This window comes from Lichenostomus cassidix, chromosome 3 (assembly GCF_008360975.1).
Source record: "Lichenostomus cassidix isolate B80296 chromosome 3, HeHo_3.0, whole genome shotgun sequence".
In the NCBI taxonomy this organism is placed as follows: Eukaryota; Metazoa; Chordata; class Aves; order Passeriformes; family Meliphagidae; genus Lichenostomus; species Lichenostomus cassidix.
Window position 1 is genome coordinate 7,209,883 of NC_139483.1, and position 16,846 is coordinate 7,226,728.

The window sequence follows — 16,846 nt, forward strand, 5'->3', positions numbered from 1 at the left end:
AAAGGTCTTGGCAGACCAGGGATGGATATTCTGTATTTTCTTCATTACTCCTCCAGCCAAAATGAAGGTCTGGTAAATCACACACATTTTACCCTTCCATCCTCAGAAAGCTGAGGGAGCAGAAGGCTAGCATTGAGGTGGAACTGGAGAAGGTGTTCTCAGCATCTGTCAGTGCTGCCATCGGGGAGGCTCCTGCTGCCGCAGCATCCCCACAGCCCGTGGCTGCCATTGTGCTCGGAGTGCTCCTCGCCGGCACCTTCATCGCCTTCCTGGCCTATGTCCTGCTGGATCTCAAAAAGAAAAGGTACCAGAGGTTTGCCTTAACAACATCATTTAGACTTACAGATAATTGGTTTACTTGAAATGTCACCTTGAAAAATGTTTGTATGAGAAATTACTGGCATTTGCAGGGAGCATTGCCTAAGATTGGTTATGTTGGATGCACCACACACAACTGAGAGTTGATCCTTCTGGTGTTTGTCACGCAGCAAAAGCAGAAAGAAATACTTTTAAAACAGAGAAATGTGGGCAGCAGAAACTGTGAAATGTGAAGGGGGGCACAAGTAGCTGTAATACACCCACATGAGTCTTCCCTGACCCTTGAATGATGAAATCAAGGGAGGCTTTGCTGCTGAACTTCAGTGGCAGCAGGGCCACATGGTAGAGGAAAACAAATAATTTCCAGAAAGGAAGCGAACATTTTCACTGCTACCACTATGGAAAAATAGGATATACTCTAAATTAATCCCCAGAATAATACTGAAAGTAAATATTGTGTATTAAACTTATGACACAAATAATTTGTCTTCTGTTTCTAAAGCAACTAGAACGCCAATCTTCAAAAATAATTAATTATTTTAATACATTATTATTATCATCATTATATTATTGTTACTGTTATTATTATTATTTTAATGTATTATTTTCAGAAAGCATAGGAAGCAGGATTTGGTTAAGAAGGTTGAAATTATGGATGGCATTGATAACCCATGGGCAGTTGACAAAAATGGAAGTCTGAAAAGCTTAGAGAAACTAGAGCACATGAATAATGGGTAAGTAGATTTCTGCTATTACAAATTCATTTAAAATTGCATTAAAAACATGGTTCTAGTTTATTCTGGTACCATAGGATTTTCCTTGGATCTTTCACTAGGCTATAGGTCCATTTTTAAGGCCCCTTACAAAGATAAATTAAAAATCTCTACACTTGAAGGAAATTAATACCTTTTAATCTTGTATGAAAGGCAAATTCCTACTTACTCTTTAGCAACTTGTTAATCATTATGCAGGAAAGAACCTGCAGGATACAAGAAGCTACTTTACATTCCCCTGGGTAAAATCCCACTAATTTTGAGATCAGTGTACATGCTGCTCTCGGTTTTAGAGAGGCTGAGATTTTTGTCTCAGGTCAAGGTGCTATGAATTCTCTTAACTCACTTAGGAGAGCTGAGATAATGCCATTTGACAACCTGGAAGGCACCAGAGGAGGTGATGCTGAAAAAGATGGAATTCAGGCCCCTGAAAAGGACAATTACTTGGAGACAGTGCTGCTGGATTACAAGAGTGAACGTGAACAAAATGGAATATCTGAAGAAGAAGCTGAAAGCAGAAATGTAGAGGTCCAGCCCACTGTGGAATTCACAACACAACAGGTAATGAGCTTTTTGATTGCAAAGCATGGAGTGAAAGGTATTTTATTGTTATTCACCAAATAACTGAAGGAATTATCAAACAAGTAAATCTGTCGTGGAACTAAAAAAAACCCCAAAAATATTGTGAAGTGATCCCTGAAGTGTTCAAGGCCAGGCTGGACAGGGCTTGGAGCAACCTGGTCCAGGAAAAGGTGTCCCTGCCCATGCAGGGGGGTGGAGCTGGACAATCTTTTAAGGTCACTCACAGCCCAAAAAATTATATGATTCTATTAAAAAAAAAATTATAGGAGTAGCTGTTTGTCCCTGCCTAGAATAAGGAGGAGGACTTTGATCCAGAAATAATGACTGTCTTCTGTCTTTATGGAACCTGTACAGTAAAGGGTTCTCAGCTGCTGCTCCTGAAACTTAGAACCTTAAAACCAATGTTTTCTTTGCTAGCTCCAGAGACAGAACATATATGTACATATACACACATGAAAGTTACACCAGTTTTTTTATTTCTACTGCTTAAAATTTGCCCACACTCAACCATTTGTAGCTTTCTGCCTCACCTGCGTTATGCTTTTTTTCAGGACTCCTTTCTGACAGGCACAAACCAGAAGTCAGCTCTTTCCCTAACAACTCATCCCACCTTGCCTGCCACTGACAAAGAACTGAAAGGGGTAAAATTTTCAGAAGTGGCAGTGATTTTGGATGCACAGCCTGAAGATGATGAGTCTGAAGATGATGAAACGGAAGATGAGGAGTCTGGTGATGATGTGTCTCTCTGATAGGAACACTCGATGAAGAGAACCTTTAGAAAAAACACAATGAGACTCACTGGAACAGAATGAAATGAACAATAAGAATATGGGAATGCTATCCAGATTTTAATTCTGCTGCTGTTGTAAAGGGACGGATAAGGACGAGAACAAGCAATCTGCGGGAAGGGCTGCAGTGCTGTACTGCAGGGCTGCTTTCCCAGCAGCAGCGCTGTCTCACGGTGTATTTCATTTCTCTCGGCTCGTGTCAAATGGGCAAGACAATAAACCCGATTCCAGAGGCGTTGCCTTGTCATTGCTTCAGACTGGAGTAGTTTCGGGACGTCAGTCATTCTGTCCTTTTGCGGACAAGTGGCTGCCGCGGTGTTTCAAACCGCGAGTTTTCCTATCTCACGGTTTTTTTTCCTCTTGTGCAGTTCCGCGGAGCCGGGAGCAGCCCGGAGGAGCAGCTTTTCCCGGGCACACGAGCGGAGGCGCAGCCGGGGAGCCGCAAACAGCGCAGGGCTCGGAGCGCTGCCATCCCAGCGCTGCCAGCCCGCCTCCCTCCGCCCCCCGCGCCGGGAGGAAGGGCAGGGCAGGGCCTCGCCTTCCTCCTCCTCCTCCTCCGGCGGGGAGGGGAAGTTTCTGGCACCTTCTGGCGGTGCCGGCGGAAGAGGCCGGCGGGGAGCGGGGGGAGGCGGCGGAGGCGGCGCCGCGGCGGCAGCGCCATGGCCAAGTGGGGCCAGGGAGACCCGCGGTGGATCGTGGAGGAACGCGCCGACGCCACCAACGTGAACAACTGGCACTGGTGAGGCGCGGCTCGGGGCCGGGCGGCGGGAACGGGCGCTGGGCGCGGGAACGGGCGGCGGGAACGGGCCGGCGCTGACCCCGCCGCTCCCGGGGCAGGACGGAGCGGGACGCGACCAGCTGGTCCAAGAGGAAGCTGAAGGAGGTGCTGGAGGGGCTGGTGGTGGAGGGCGAGGCCGGGCGCTGCGAGATCGGCGACCTCAAACACGTGGAGGGCGAAGCGTCCTGCAACAGCCGCAAAGGGAAACTCATCTTCTTCTACGAGTGGAACCTGCGCCTCAGCTGGAAAGGTACGGGGGCAGGGGCATGCCAGGGCTCCGCAGGGATTGCCGGGGCTCGGCAGCACGGTGACAGGCCAGCCCCTGGGGGAGGTGGCAGTGGCAGCAGGGGTGCCGCGGGGTCCCTGCTGCCAGCGGGAGCATCCCTCTGCAGGCGAGCCTAGCCTGTCCCCTCCGGGCTGGCGAAACGCGGATGTCGCGGGGAGCTGCAGTGAGCCACAGTCGTGGGGAGATTGCGGGAGCCACGTGGGCCTGGGCTGTGTAAATGCGTATTCTGAAATAACCTTGAAACCCGAGCTCGGCGCTTCCCCTTCTGCCAGCCTTTTTCCACCAGCTATTCCTCAGCGCCGCGTTCGCGGTGTGTCAGCACGGGGTTACTCGCTTGGCTGTGCCTGAAGGAGTAGGAAATGCCTGCATTGTGGTGCTATTGACAGCGGAGTGCCTGGGCTGCTTTAGTTCCACTGTGCCCAAACTGCAGCTGTGTGTTTCCTGCGGAGAGCAGGAAAACCTAGGAAACACCAGATTACAGCCCTTTCCAAAAACTAACTGGAGTTTACTTTGAGGATTACCAATTACGTGAGGATAGAACTCTTTAGTGGGAAATAGAAATAATTCTTCGTTATTTGGGATACGGGGCGCTGTGTCCATGCTTTTTTTTGTTGTGCCATATCCATTTGCAGTCCCCACTCTTGGAGTTTCCCTCTGCTATAGCTCTTTGTTTGCATTTTGGCGCTTGATGGTATCAAGGAATTCTTTCCATTTATTCAATGCTTAAAACATGACAGCAAATCGTGGTCTGTGTCTTTCACTGGAGTGCAAGGCAGGAGCAGCTGATGGAATGTTCCTGTATTCTGTTGGATATTGTAGTGCCAAGTGACAGGCAGTGCTTCCCCGAATTCCCTCGTCGTTTCTCAGGCCTCGGGTGTGGAGGTTTGCCTGAGTAGAATATTGCTGAGACCAGATCTGGAATTGATGTCTGCTTACACAATAAAGGGGGACTTTAAACTGAGTACTTTTGTTTGTTTTAGGTAGTTTAAACTGCTTCCAGGGTGTTACGAACTTAAGAATATACTTAGAGTTGGGATGTAAATGTTAACAGAGAGGAAGGCAAACGTTATACTCTGTCGTGGGGTTTAAATCAGTGTAGATAAAATAACTGTAGTCAGATTTTTAACATCTTTAAGTTCAGCTAAAACACCTTAAGCTTTAAACACAGGTTAGTTTGGCTTTGTGTGGCTTATTTCAGAGAACAAAGTTTAAAAGCAGGCAGACAGTATTCTGGTTGTACGTTTTTTCTAAACTTTTTTCTGCAAGGTCTTTATACTGGTCAGTGTTCAGAGACAGCTCTGACTTGTGCTGGGTGCTTTGCTACACTGAGTGGATCGTTGCTTTGAGAGCTTCATTTTAAACGAGTTGGCTACTACACAGGAAATTCTAAAAAAACCAGAGGCTGACGATTTTGGTTTTGGTGATAGCCTTCACGTTGTGTGTTTTGAGAGCTCTAAATTAGCAGTGAGAGTTCAGACTGAACTGCTAAAAACGGTAATTGCTGTAATTAGTTCTGCAGGTCTTCAAGGATAACTAGGACTTCAAGCTATGATTAAAATGTGGTAAGGGCAAATTATGAAAATCCTGAGATTTGCAGGTGGTTTGGAAAGTCCAGTGTTGGAAAAACATTGTGCTTAGCAATTTAGGTAAGAGAGAAACAAGAAAATGGGGAAATGAGGCTACTTAAAGGCACTAAAATTAAGCTAAATGGCTGTTCTATCATTTCTTAGAGGATGTAATGAGGATTTTAATAGATTACTCCACATTGCTGAGGAAGCTTTATGAAAACGTTTGTCCTTTTAAAGCAGGTGTGTTGTAGGTGGGTCTTTGAGACATGTGCTTCACACTGGATTGGCAGGAAACCAAAAAATGATTTACTCTCAGGTCTGTTACTGAGGTCCCATGGAATTCCAACAGATAATTTGATTGTGTGATAAAAAGGTAGTAAAGCTTTGTTTACATTACAGTGGTACTGAAAATGCAGAGCTGCACCAACGTTCTGCCTACGTAATGTTGAACCACCTGCTCTGTTTGTTCACTGCTTGGACTTTGCTGCCTAGCACAGACACTCCCACTGGGAAACTTCAAGAGTTGTGAAAATAGCTAATAGAATTAGCTGAATGAAGTCAGGTTTGTGTTTTGCTCCCCAAAACTCCTTCCTGCATGCTTGCGCTTCCTTTCTGTGGAGAGCAGCCAAAGTTAGGATTGGCTTTATTGTCTGCAGAGACCACATTGTGTGGTTTTCCTGTACTAATCCTGGTGCTGAAAGAGAGCAGGGAAGAGCACACTGAAGTGGCTTTGTGGTGGGCCCAGAAGTGTTTTAAGGATGGCATTAGCCAGTTCCCATGGCTTTACTGAGTGACAGGTTCTCCAGGGTCACTGAAGGCTAGTTCAGCTTTCCCTGTGTGGATGTGGTTTTGTAGCTGTGGATGAACAGACTGTGTATTGTGCAATCCCTCATTGCCTCAGACCCCAGTGAGGGATCTTTGCACTTTGTTTTACCAGCAATCCTTCACTCTTCTCCTTGCCAAGAGACACCTGGGCATGTGTTTGAGTTCCTTGCTGGGATCTTGCCCAGTTGGCTTCTGTCAGTGCCCCACGATCACACGGGGGCTCAGGAAAGTCATTAAAATAATGAGTGATGTTAAGTAGCAGTGGGATGGAGATAGTGCCTGTGAAAGTGGGAATCCCCAGAAATACTGCATCTGCCTTCCTGATAATCCCCCTTCTGTAGCCATGCTCAGCCCCGGGCTGTTGGAATTGGAGAGTTTTGCTGATGAAGCATCTTGTTGGATTTTTTTATGTTCTGACACTGAGCTGATAGGCCTGCATGTTTCTGTTGTTGCTTTCTGAAGAGATTTTATGATGATCTAATTAGCGAGGTAATTTAAATAACAAAACACTTTTGCAAGGCAAAGGGGGAGAGTCTTCAGAGTAATGAAAAAAAGCCTCAGACCTTACATTCAGTCTTTCCAGTGTTGATCTGAGGCAGAGCAGTGCAGGGTGGGGTGGGCTTTGGCCCCAAAGGACGCAGAAGTGGAGCATTAATTCCTGTCCTTGCTGAGCTTGTCTGCAGTGTACAGTGATTGTAAGGTGGTTAGAAGTAAATATCAAGTACTCTAAATGTGCATGTGATTCTTCCTGTTTAAAAAAAATGTTAATTGTATGCATCTGCATTATACATGTGTGTGTCCTGGTAACATGCCTCGCGTTGGGAGCTTTCACACTATTAAAGAGGGCATGGTTGGCTTTCCAGGGAGCTTCTGAATCCAGAGCAGACACATTCAGGGGAAGAGGAGGTGATTTTTCCCCTCCCCAGCCCTAGATGCACATTCAGTGTTGGTGACAGGCTGCTGTAAAGAGTGTCAGAGCAGTTGTCACCTGCAGGAGAGAGCAGTGCAAGGAGCAGGTGGGTCCATGTCCATCCCTTGGTGCACCTGGAGAGGGAACACAGCTCCCAGGAGAGGCTCAGGTTGCTGTTCAGTTCCTTTAAATCAGCCTTGAGGCAACTTGCTTCAGGTAACACTTTTGTACAACTGAGTTCCAAGTGTAAAACTCTTGCTGTGGGGGAAATAGTTTTGAATAATGCATTTAAGAATTCGTTATGTTAATACAGGTACAGTGAAAGAGTCTGGTGAGAAACATAAGGGATCTGTTGAAATTCCTAACCTGTCAGAAGAAAATGAGGTAGATGATACAGAGGTAGGTGTGAAACACTGCTATGGCTATACAGGTTCAGAATTCTTAAATAAAGTATTAATCAACATACAGGCATCATATTTTGATTTATCTATTATTAAGTGGGGTAATTACACGTGGACAGTTGATTTCATGATTTTGTTTATTATTCTTGGAATAATGACTTGTTCTGTTCTCACATTTACTGAAGAGGAATGTGCACAGTTTCCTTCGCTAATTACTGATTGTAACAATGTGTTAACTACAAATTTGAAAAGAAATCTGCTTGCAGTCTAAACCAACATAGCAAATTGACCCCCAAGCCCTATGACGTTAAGGAATCCCATGTTGGTTGGATAATGGTTGATACTGAGCTTCCACAGACCCTTCAGCCTCTGCTGAGTAGCAGCTCTTGTCTCTAATTGATGAACTTGACTAAGTGGAGATACTACATTTACTAATGTCTGAAGAAGACTTACTTTTAGCAAATGTTGTCAAGAAGATCATGAATTTGAAACTGCAGCTGTCCTCTGAGCATAGTAAATAAAGCCCAAATGCTTTCCCTTGTTGCCAGAACCCAAAAGGCTCATCATTAGGGTCTCTTAGATGCTGTAATTTTTCTGTTTCTAGATAAATGTTAGCAAGAAGAAAGGGGAAGGTGATGTTCTGAAGGACCTAATGAGGACTGAAGGAACCACCAAAGTCAGAGAGGCCCTGAGGGATTACCTGAAAGCACTTAAAACAGGTAAATTAAAGAAGGTAAATTAAAGCAGGTGAATTGAAGAGCTCCTTGGGAGTGTTCCTGTGCAGGTGCCTCTCCTGAACAGCTTGGTCAAATACTGGGTTTGTATTGGTTTTCATTTTAATTGTCACCAGCTGAGATGAAATAAATCAGTGCTGACACTCAGAATCTTTCTTGCTCTCCACCACAGCCATGTCCAGAAGGTTCTGCAGTGACTGAGGCTGTGCTGTGTCACACAGGCCCTGCCAGGACTCAGCTTGGCCTTATTAGGATTGGCCAATATTAGGATTTCTTTTTTTTACCTGAATATTTTAGAAAACTGCCTTCCTTGCTGGAACTGCTACCTTATTTTTATGCCCATTTGTTTTAGTTATTAATGAAATTAGTTATTTTCTAGAATTTCTGGAATGCTGTCTTTATTTCTGTTTTTCACTCTACAAATACAGTCTCTGCACACTTTTAAGCTTGCCATTACCATTTGAGAATCAAATTTTTATTATCCCAAACTATTCTTAAATTTATAAACTTTCACTTGTTCTTCTAAACCAAAGGTGAACCAAATTTTAATTTTCCTTTCTATTTTTTGAACAGTGGTATTTTTGTGAATTACAGCTTTTCCCAAGAGCCAGTAAGGTGTGCTCAAAAAAATTCCCAAACATAGTTCATATTTTTTAGGCAGATGTTTGCTCTCAACTAATTTTAATCCTTGTTGCTTTCATTTCTGTGAAACTGTCCCCTTAAAATGAGAAAGGAATGTGTGTGCATATATATATATATATATATGATTATTAGGTGCATCTCTGTGATTGTAAACTACTTTGTTAATTTGTGATCTCTTCTTTTGTCAAATGCTGTGTAATCTTCCCAAGTTGGACCCAGCAACTTTTGGCTTGAGAAGTTACTGTGTATGATTTTTAGGGTGTCCAAAGATTCTTCAACATTGGAAGTTCAGGAGAAAGCAGCCTCTCACAGGGATGGCTCCCATTTTGTGTTCAGTTTCACTCTAGTCTTCTGCCAAACTTTTTCCTTTGGATATTATTGCTCTTTGAACTGAACATCTGCTGTGCTGTCAGAAGTCTGTGCAGATGTTACTAATTTGGGGTCAGGTAACTTGGAAAAGCATTTTTAAGGGAAATGGCTGTTACATGTGTTCCTTCTGAAACATAAGGGTGAAGTGGGGAAACTGGATTGGTTTTTATGTCCTGTTCAGTGCTCCTGCTCAGTTTTACCCATTGTCCAGGGTTTTGGTGATCTTCACTATGTATCTGAATGTCAGGGGGGTTGAACAGCTCAATTTCACACTGAAAAGTGCTTTTTCTTCATTACAGAGTTCACCTTGGGCATGATTCTGCCAACAAAAGCTCCTGTTGGTCAGGAACTGGCCACGGAGCGAAAACCAAGTGAGAACACCATGCAGGTATGTTGGCTTCAGGTTTTTCCACTGAATTTTATGACTACTGCTTAAGAATACTGTTGTAAAAACAGAAATACATTGTATAATTACCATGTATTCACACACTGTGTGTTTGAGAATGTGCAGGTAACAATAGTCCTGCCTTGCCAGAACTCTGGTGTTAAGATTTTGTACTCATTCCCGTGAATATTTTTTGCTTTGCAGGACTCTGTTACATCACAATCTCTGGATATGGTTGGAGTCAAAATTCCAACAGTGAGGATACATATGAGGGAAGTCTTCAACTCCCCAGCTGATGAACTTTACAGCATCTTCACCAAGAAGGAGGTAAGTGATAATTTCAGGAGGCATTTTAACTGAACGTGGATGTTGATGCAGCTGAGCTGTGTGAGTAATAAACATGCCACAGTCAGTGTCACAGATTCCATTGGATGAGAGCTTCTCAGGTTGCCTTAGACCTTTTTTTGCCAGCTGTTACCTTAACAAAGCCAAGTAATCAAAGTGAAGCTGCATCTTTATGTGGTTTGGGTGCAGCTTCCTTGTGCTCGCCTTAAAAAAAGCTTTGCTGTTTGATGCAGGTGTTGTTCAGGAGCCTGAAGGGCTCAGTAATGGCAGTGCTGTTACCCACAGCTTGCAGGTTAATTGGATTAATTACTGGAGGTGATGTTACTGTTGCTTATAGGGTATGAAATACACAGTCACTAATTTTGGGTTTGTGTCCTTCAAAAGAGTCTGGGCTGGGATTGGAGAACTTTAAATTACAATCCCAGGGCTCCCCTTGGGAAACAGAAATGGCTCTTGGCAGCTCTTCAGCACCTTCCTAAAGCTGCTGCTCCATTTCCCTCATTTCCCAGTCTGGGAACAGCCAGTTCTGTCTATCCCTGTGTCTGTGCTGGCTGCTCTATATTTCCCAGTGCAAGTTTCTGAGCATTTACAGTCTCACTGTGTTACCTCACTGTCTGCCACCACCCCAGCAATGCTGTATAAAGTCCTAAGCCAGATGAGTGTTTGAAGACTTCGAGGTAGATCACAGTTCAGGTAATTCCTTCAGCACCCCCTGTCTCCCAACATGGTGCATTTTGTGCTCTGTTCTTTTTTTGCTAGTTGGTACAGAAGTTTTCCAAGTGCCCAGCTGTGATTGAAGCAGAGAAAGGAGGCAAACTTCAGATGTTTGAGGGCTGTGTCAGCGGTGAATACACTGAACTGGTAAGAAGCTCCTACTCTACACTTTAAATATGGAGTGGGGTGGGGAAGTAGCTCCTTCTCTGAGCTAAAAGTAGTGAAAATTTGTGACATTTCAGCTTCTCTAATGCGTATTTTAGTTCCTTTATTTCAAAGCCAAACAGCTGCTCTGACGTTGTGTGGTTTTTGTGTCTCATCAAAAGAGCAGGGATTGACCACACCTAAGGACCTGCATGGGGAGGAGAAAATTCAGCACAGTCCTTTGTAACTAGCAGTGATACCTCCCAAATCTATATCCCTTTTTAACTGGAGAAATGATCTCTGGTCTATTCAGGGCAAATGTTACCCTGTCCCCAGCTGAAGGGAAAACCTGATAATTAGGGCTCAGCTGCACTTCTGAAATGCCCTAAAAACCATTTTCAGAGTATCTGAGGGAGTGCCTGGCTTGTGTAGTGGGCCTGTCTAGGTTGTGTAACACAATCACTTACAAATTTCAGTGGGGAAAACTGGGCTTTGTCCTTGTTTCAAAGTCTGCAAGAAAATCAATGTTTTATGTGCAGTAACCACTGAGTCCTATCTTTTCACACAGCAAAACCAGAACAGTGGAATGCAGCAAGCTGAGAGCTCCAAGAAATCAGTTTATTTCAAAACCAAACCCCAGTCTTGGTCTTGTTTACATGCATGTGTCCAATAGTCCATAAGATAATGCTCCTCTCCCTTTATTTCAGGGAAGAATTTTAATGGGAATTCTCTCCAGTGCTAATGAGAACCTTCTTATCTTCCTGCAGGTCCCAAGCCAAAGAATTGTGCTGAAGTGGCGGTGTAGGAGCTGGCCTGATGGTGAGTTTTTCCAAGGATTTCTGACACTGAAGGGCTCCTGTGCAGGGAGAAGGCCCAAAGCTGGCAGGGAGCAGCCTTGGCTGGATGCTCCCTTGCTCCATGTCCTTATGAGAACAGCCCAGAGTCCAGAGAGCTGTGAAAAGAGGCTTTGCTCAGACAGGCAGAGCAGAGGAAATCAGCAACAAAAAAATGTCACTCTTTAAAAAACACTTCACTGAAAGGTCCTGTTTTCTTCCCTCAGAACATTATGCAACAGTGGCCTTGAACTTCCAGGACCTGGCGGCTCAGTCGGAACTGGAGTTGGAATGCAAAGGGGTTCCTGTCTCCCATGAAGAGAGTACAAGACAATGTTGGAAGAAGCAATATTTTGAAGAAATACATATTTTACTGCAGCAATCGAAAGACAGCATGGAATGATAACAGCACTGTAGTTTTGTTAGGGCATTACTTTTTATACTTTGTTACCATTTGGTTTTCTAAAAAGATAATTTATTTGTGGGAAGAATAAAGACCCACTTCTATGAGACTGTACATAGTTTAAGCACTATTTATGGGTTTTTAGAGAATGAGAGGCAAGTCAGACTGCACATCTAAAGAGCTTTACTTGGGGACAGTGATCTCTGCTCTGCTTGCCTGTGACTTCAGAGTGATGATGATTCAGCTGCAGTGAGTCCTGCCCTCAGAGGTAGGTGAGCTACACAAATCAATAGGAAGCATTTCCACTTCCTTAATATTCAGTGTATCAAGTGGCAAAATTAAATCCCTGTAGGAGATGGAGTTCCCAGCAGAGATGAGCTGAAAGGGATTACAAAACTGCTGATCCATTTCAAGAAATGGGGAGGTATCATTTACAGCCTCTTGGAATACTTGCTAGATGCTTTTAAGCAGCCTGTTTTCAGCTGCAGTTTCAGGAAAGATAATTAACAATGTCATGTAATTATTAAGTCTGCATGCACTGTACTCTCTTGACCTCAGTGTGACATTTATTTAGGAAGAAACAATCAGTAATAGTGCTTTCTTTCTGCAGTTCTGTAAAGCCTTCCACTGAAATGATTTACAGCCCTCTGCAATGCTGTACCTCAAAGAGAACAACTGTTTAAGAGAACTCTGACAGGAACAAATTGTAATTCCTAATTAAACCATCTTGAGGTGAGCAAGGATAACTTAGTTCTCAAATGCTTTATAAATAAAGTGTACAAATGAAATATGCAATTTGAAACAAATTGACCACAACAGGGCAGGCTGCCTTTGGAAAACATGCTTGGCTCAATAAAAATGTGACTTTACATCAAGCTGATTTTCTCCATAAACTGATACTGCCACACTAAATAAGCTTCTTAGAAGTTATATGTATTTTATTTTTACAGAAGGCCAAAATATGGCAACCTTACCACCCAAAAAGCTTCCATCATCCAGAGGATAGAGATGTGCTGCTCCTTGCTACAGGCCAGGTTCTCCTGAAAACTTTGCAGTCAGTTATTAACCCCTTTGAACTGAGGTGAGGAGTGTGGTAATAACAAGAACAAAGGCCCCACAGTGACAGGAGAGCCACAGCAGTCACTGGGGGTTTGCACTGCTAAGTGTCCAGGTGGTGGGTGGGGAACAGCCTCTTAAGTAATGTCATATTTTAGCATCTGTCTCTGAATGCACAGAATTCAATTACCTTCTTTTCTCAATATTCAAGAAAGAAAAGTGTGATGTTTTGAATAGAAAAATGATTTAGGGTAGTGGTTGACAAAGGGAAATTAAGGTTTAAGACAGTTCAGGCTTCAGCAGGTTTGTGGGTAGATGAATGAAGAGATTTTGCAACAGTACTTGAGAGTAGGTGGTTATATGCAAGTCCAAGTTTCTTCAGACAGTGAAACTACAGCGCCAGTACTGTCTCTGGGAATTGTGCCTCACCCATTTTCTCTCCTGCCTGAAATTCCCTTCCATCTCAGGGTCACAAATTCCTCTGAATTTTCCTCCTCCCTGCCCTCGCAGGAATGGAGCAATTGCCAATCACTGGTGTTAAAGAAGACAGGACTTACCTGTGCTTCCAGCCTTGCACTGCCCATTCCAGGTGTGGGGCTGCCAAAACCCCTGGAAAATGAGGAGGAACAGCCCCGTGACCTTCTAAAAACTGGTGCTGAAACTTCTCCTCAACTTTCCCATAAAAAGTAAAAGATGTTAAATGATTAGTTAGCTGAGAAAGGCAAAGGGAAAAATAATTCGATGAGATCTTACATGATTTGTGAGATCATTGCCAAAAATCTTTACACACCCAACAGGCTGAGTGTTAGAGTAGAAGCTGGCTGTGCGTGGAGAAGGTATTCAAAAGGTTCATTTTGAAGGGGTTAAATAGGTGGAACTTCGAGGAGGAAATAAGTAATAACAAATGAGAGGCAGGATAAAGCCTGGAAGAAAATGAAAGCTTTAAGAGACTGAGGAAGCCAGTGAAAGATTAAAGGGTTTAGGGTTAAAGGGTTTTCAAAGGCAGGATAAGGGAACATTTTTGAAGGCAAAGAAATACAAACCACAAAACTGATTTGAAGTGAGAGAAGGGGAATAGTATGGAAGAAGTAATGACTTACAGAGCATGTAAGGTGAGGGAGACAGAGGACAAACACCTGGAAACAGGCTCTGGAAAAGCAAGATACATTTGTGCAGATACTGTTTACCTTTGTTCCAAAAACTACTAGTAGGGAGAAAATTCTCTGTAAAAAGTGCAGGAATACTCAAGGGGGAAATCGGGAGGTAATGTAAGGGAAGAGCAGTAAGAGCAATCATATTTCTGGTAATCCTGGCATGATTAATGGTGCAGTATTGGTGTATGCCTTATGAAATAATTATTAAGTACTGATTATAATTGGTCTGCTTGAAAATGAGCTAAAAAACCACCCCAAAAGGCCAAAGAATGGCACAGCTCTGATGTGACCCCATCCTGCAGGAGATGCTAATGCCAGCAAAGGCACCAGCTCAGACAACATAACAACCAGCAGCTGCACAGGTTTAGTAAGGGTCATTAATGAACTGAAACTACTCACCCAAAGGGTACAACAGCTGCTGCATTTCAGATTTTGATCTGCAGGCCAATATTCTCCTTGGCAGAAGAATTCTGATTGTAGAGGTTTTGACTAGAAGCTGTTGATGATTTCTCTGGAGTTATAATCTGGGGAGAACCTGATCGGAAAAGGTAATAAAATTATTCCTAAAGAGAACACCACCATTATTATTTCATGTCTGAACAATGAGGAGACCAATTTAAGCACTTACCAGTGTCAACAGTGCCTATAAATGCAGGCCTAAAAATGCTAGATAAACAGGAATATAAATTGTAAACTTCAAAGTCAAATTAATTACTGAATGTTAAAACCATTGAGAGTAAATTCAGATGGAGCAAGAGCATCACAGAATCAAGGAGAAGCAAGTGATGCAAAACTACAGTAAATGGTAGATGGAATGAAAGAATTTTGAAGAAAAAAGACCAAGGTAGATGAAGACAATAGAAAAACAAATGAGCTGAGCAACTGGAAAATGAAGCTGAAAATGGAGTTTAATTAGATATTTAAACCAGTAGCATTGACAGTCCAAAAGGTCACATAGGAAACGGTATTACTTAGAAATAACGGGGAAATATGATGGGAGAGATGATAAAGTCATTCCAGCATTTCAGGGGTGCAGAAGCTGTCAAAAAGTGAGGGAGCACAGCCAGAGCAGAGGGGAAAAAAAGCAATCCACAAATGGTGCAGGAGAAAAATGATAAAAGAGATGTTAAAATAAGGGAAATGAGATGCCAAGTTGCCCTGGCTTTTGACAGCACTTCATGTTCCAACACCAGCCACCAGTCCCTCTCCACTGTGTGACTGGACATTCGTGCACAGTAAACAAGCATCAGAATTTACACCAAATCAGAACATCTGACCATCATTTTTCCCTGCTGCTGTTTCACTTACGAAGTTCTTTGCTGAGAAATCCAAAGAGTGAAGCAACATATTATAAACAAATGAAAAGTCATCACAATCAGTTTAATGAAGTGCACAGAATAGCAATTGATCATGTCAATAAAAATAAAACAATTAATTTTACATCAAGTGTGCTTTATTTCCTCCACAGGTATTCTGTTAAATAAAGCACCATATATATACTGCCAGGCCACAGCTAAAGAGGATTCTTTACAGAATCAAATTTCTTGTGGTTGTTTAGTATACAAGTAAACTTAATTTTGATAATAAGAACCACAGCGATCTGAGGCAATCTGCCTCGATTATAAGGTACAAAACTGGCACAGAGGACACCATATTATACACAGTAAAAATGCCATAAGTTTAAATTACATCATACAGGGCCAGGAGGCCCTGTCTCCCAGACAGCCATATTAAATGAAAGCCACTACAGTGAACTCTTAATTACATAAAACATAGCCATTATCTGATTGCCCTTTAAGAAAGTGTACGGTAGATGCAAAATAAAATAAAATTTAAAAAAAATAATCTTGAGTTCTGCCTGACCAAGAATTAAGCATATAAATCTATCTTGCCATTCAAGCAGAGAGCACTGGACAAACTGAAGCACAAAACAGAAATAAGCAAAACTTATACAAACAGCATTTTTTGGGGGAAGAAGGAGGATTAAAAACAAACAAAAAAAAAAGACTTAAAAGCAGACATGCTCCATCCAATGTCAAGAAGCAGCTTGGTTTCCTTTCCCGGATATCCGTGTGACCACGTGAATCGTAGACTCAATGGTCCTGCACAGGATGTCTAAAATGTCATGCTGCTGCATGTGACTAAAAAGTCCTCTGGAATGGCCACAACTGATTGATAAATTAGTTTCGGGGTCCTGGGATGGTAAGGCTTGGCCATCGCAGCTCCGCAAGTCTGCGAGGTCGGATAAAACCGCTGAAATCGACGTGGAAGGAAACTCCGAGTCCTCCTCAGCTCCCATGGAATCCTTGGAAGTCTGCAGGTCCTTGAACTCTTTGCACTCCTCGAATTTCCCGTTGCCCGGCTGCTCCTCCGTGTGCTGGGAGCGCGCGGCCAGCATGATGTCTTCGGCAAACGAGGAGGGCACTTCCATCCTGTACTCCTTGACGGAGCTGCTCTCGGGGGAGGGCGGGTCCTGCTCCGTGCCCGGGTCGATGATGGACGAGTCCCTGGTCTCGTTGTCCGAGGTGCTGGTGGGGGTCAGCGCCTCGCGGGGCTCGGCTTTGATGTCGCTGATGCAGCTGTCCACGGTGTGCTCCTCGTCGCTGCTCACCCGCCGCCTCTTCACCGGAGTGGCTCCTTCGTCGTCTGCAAGGACAGGGAAACTCGCTCAGGGAACAGGCACTGCTCCTGCCACACTCCCCAGTAACCTGCCTTTCACACTCCCATCCTTCTCCACATTAAAGACTTCATGAAATACTTATTTCCTTACAGAGAATTCATGCAGTTCGTGAGTTTTAGCTCTAGAATAAAGTATTTCTCATGTGGAATTGGAGCCAA

At 43.6% G+C, this 16,846-nt stretch overlaps 3 protein-coding genes across 13 annotated transcripts in view; 2 read left to right on the forward strand and 1 right to left on the reverse strand.

Annotated features, from left to right (window-relative positions):
• LOC146438958 (protocadherin Fat 4-like) overlaps nucleotides 1–2,696 on the forward strand; it is a 38,268-nt gene extending 35,572 nt beyond the window's left edge. The window contains exons 41-44 of the mRNA XM_085054259.1: nucleotides 107–304; nucleotides 930–1,052; nucleotides 1,442–1,652; nucleotides 2,225–2,696. Of these exons, the coding sequence (XP_084910385.1) occupies nucleotides 107–304; nucleotides 930–1,052; nucleotides 1,442–1,652; nucleotides 2,225–2,422 (730 nt within the window). The 3' untranslated portion in view covers nucleotides 2,423–2,696. The remainder of the gene's footprint in view (nucleotides 1–106; nucleotides 305–929; nucleotides 1,053–1,441; nucleotides 1,653–2,224) is intronic.
• A 336-nt stretch (nucleotides 2,697–3,032) lies between these two features.
• Nucleotides 3,033–12,673, forward strand: LOC146438959 (activator of 90 kDa heat shock protein ATPase homolog 2-like). Its single transcript, XM_085054260.1, has 9 exons — nucleotides 3,033–3,200; nucleotides 3,299–3,489; nucleotides 7,142–7,227; nucleotides 7,834–7,948; nucleotides 9,274–9,362; nucleotides 9,564–9,686; nucleotides 10,464–10,565; nucleotides 11,330–11,381; nucleotides 11,623–12,673. Exons 1-9 carry the CDS (start codon nucleotides 3,121–3,123, stop codon nucleotides 11,796–11,798), a joined length of 1,014 nt encoding a protein of 337 aa, XP_084910386.1. The 5' UTR covers nucleotides 3,033–3,120; the 3' UTR covers nucleotides 11,799–12,673.
• A 2,694-nt stretch (nucleotides 12,674–15,367) lies between these two features.
• The window catches only part of USP34 (ubiquitin specific peptidase 34), a 111,140-nt gene continuing 109,661 nt past the window's right edge, over nucleotides 15,368–16,846 (reverse strand). For all 11 annotated transcript variants that reach the window (XM_085054258.1, XM_085054250.1, XM_085054257.1 and 8 more), the window contains one exon: nucleotides 15,368–16,654. In XM_085054258.1, the coding sequence (XP_084910384.1) occupies nucleotides 16,044–16,654 (611 nt within the window). In that variant the 3' untranslated portion in view covers nucleotides 15,368–16,043. The remainder of the gene's footprint in view (nucleotides 16,655–16,846) is intronic.

Bases quoted from the DNA above. Each gene is read 5' to 3' on its own strand.
- LOC146438959 (XM_085054260.1), top strand. From the start codon at position 3,121: ATGGCCAAGTGGGGCCAGGGAGACCCGCGGTGGATCGTGGAGGAACGC. The intron at 3,490-7,141 runs GTACGGGGGCAG...ATGTTAATACAG, and splicing joins CCTGCGCCTCAGCTGGAAAG to GTACAGTGAAAGAGTCTGGT. The intron at 11,382-11,622 runs GTGAGTTTTTCC...TTCTTCCCTCAG, and splicing joins GTGTAGGAGCTGGCCTGATG to AACATTATGCAACAGTGGCC.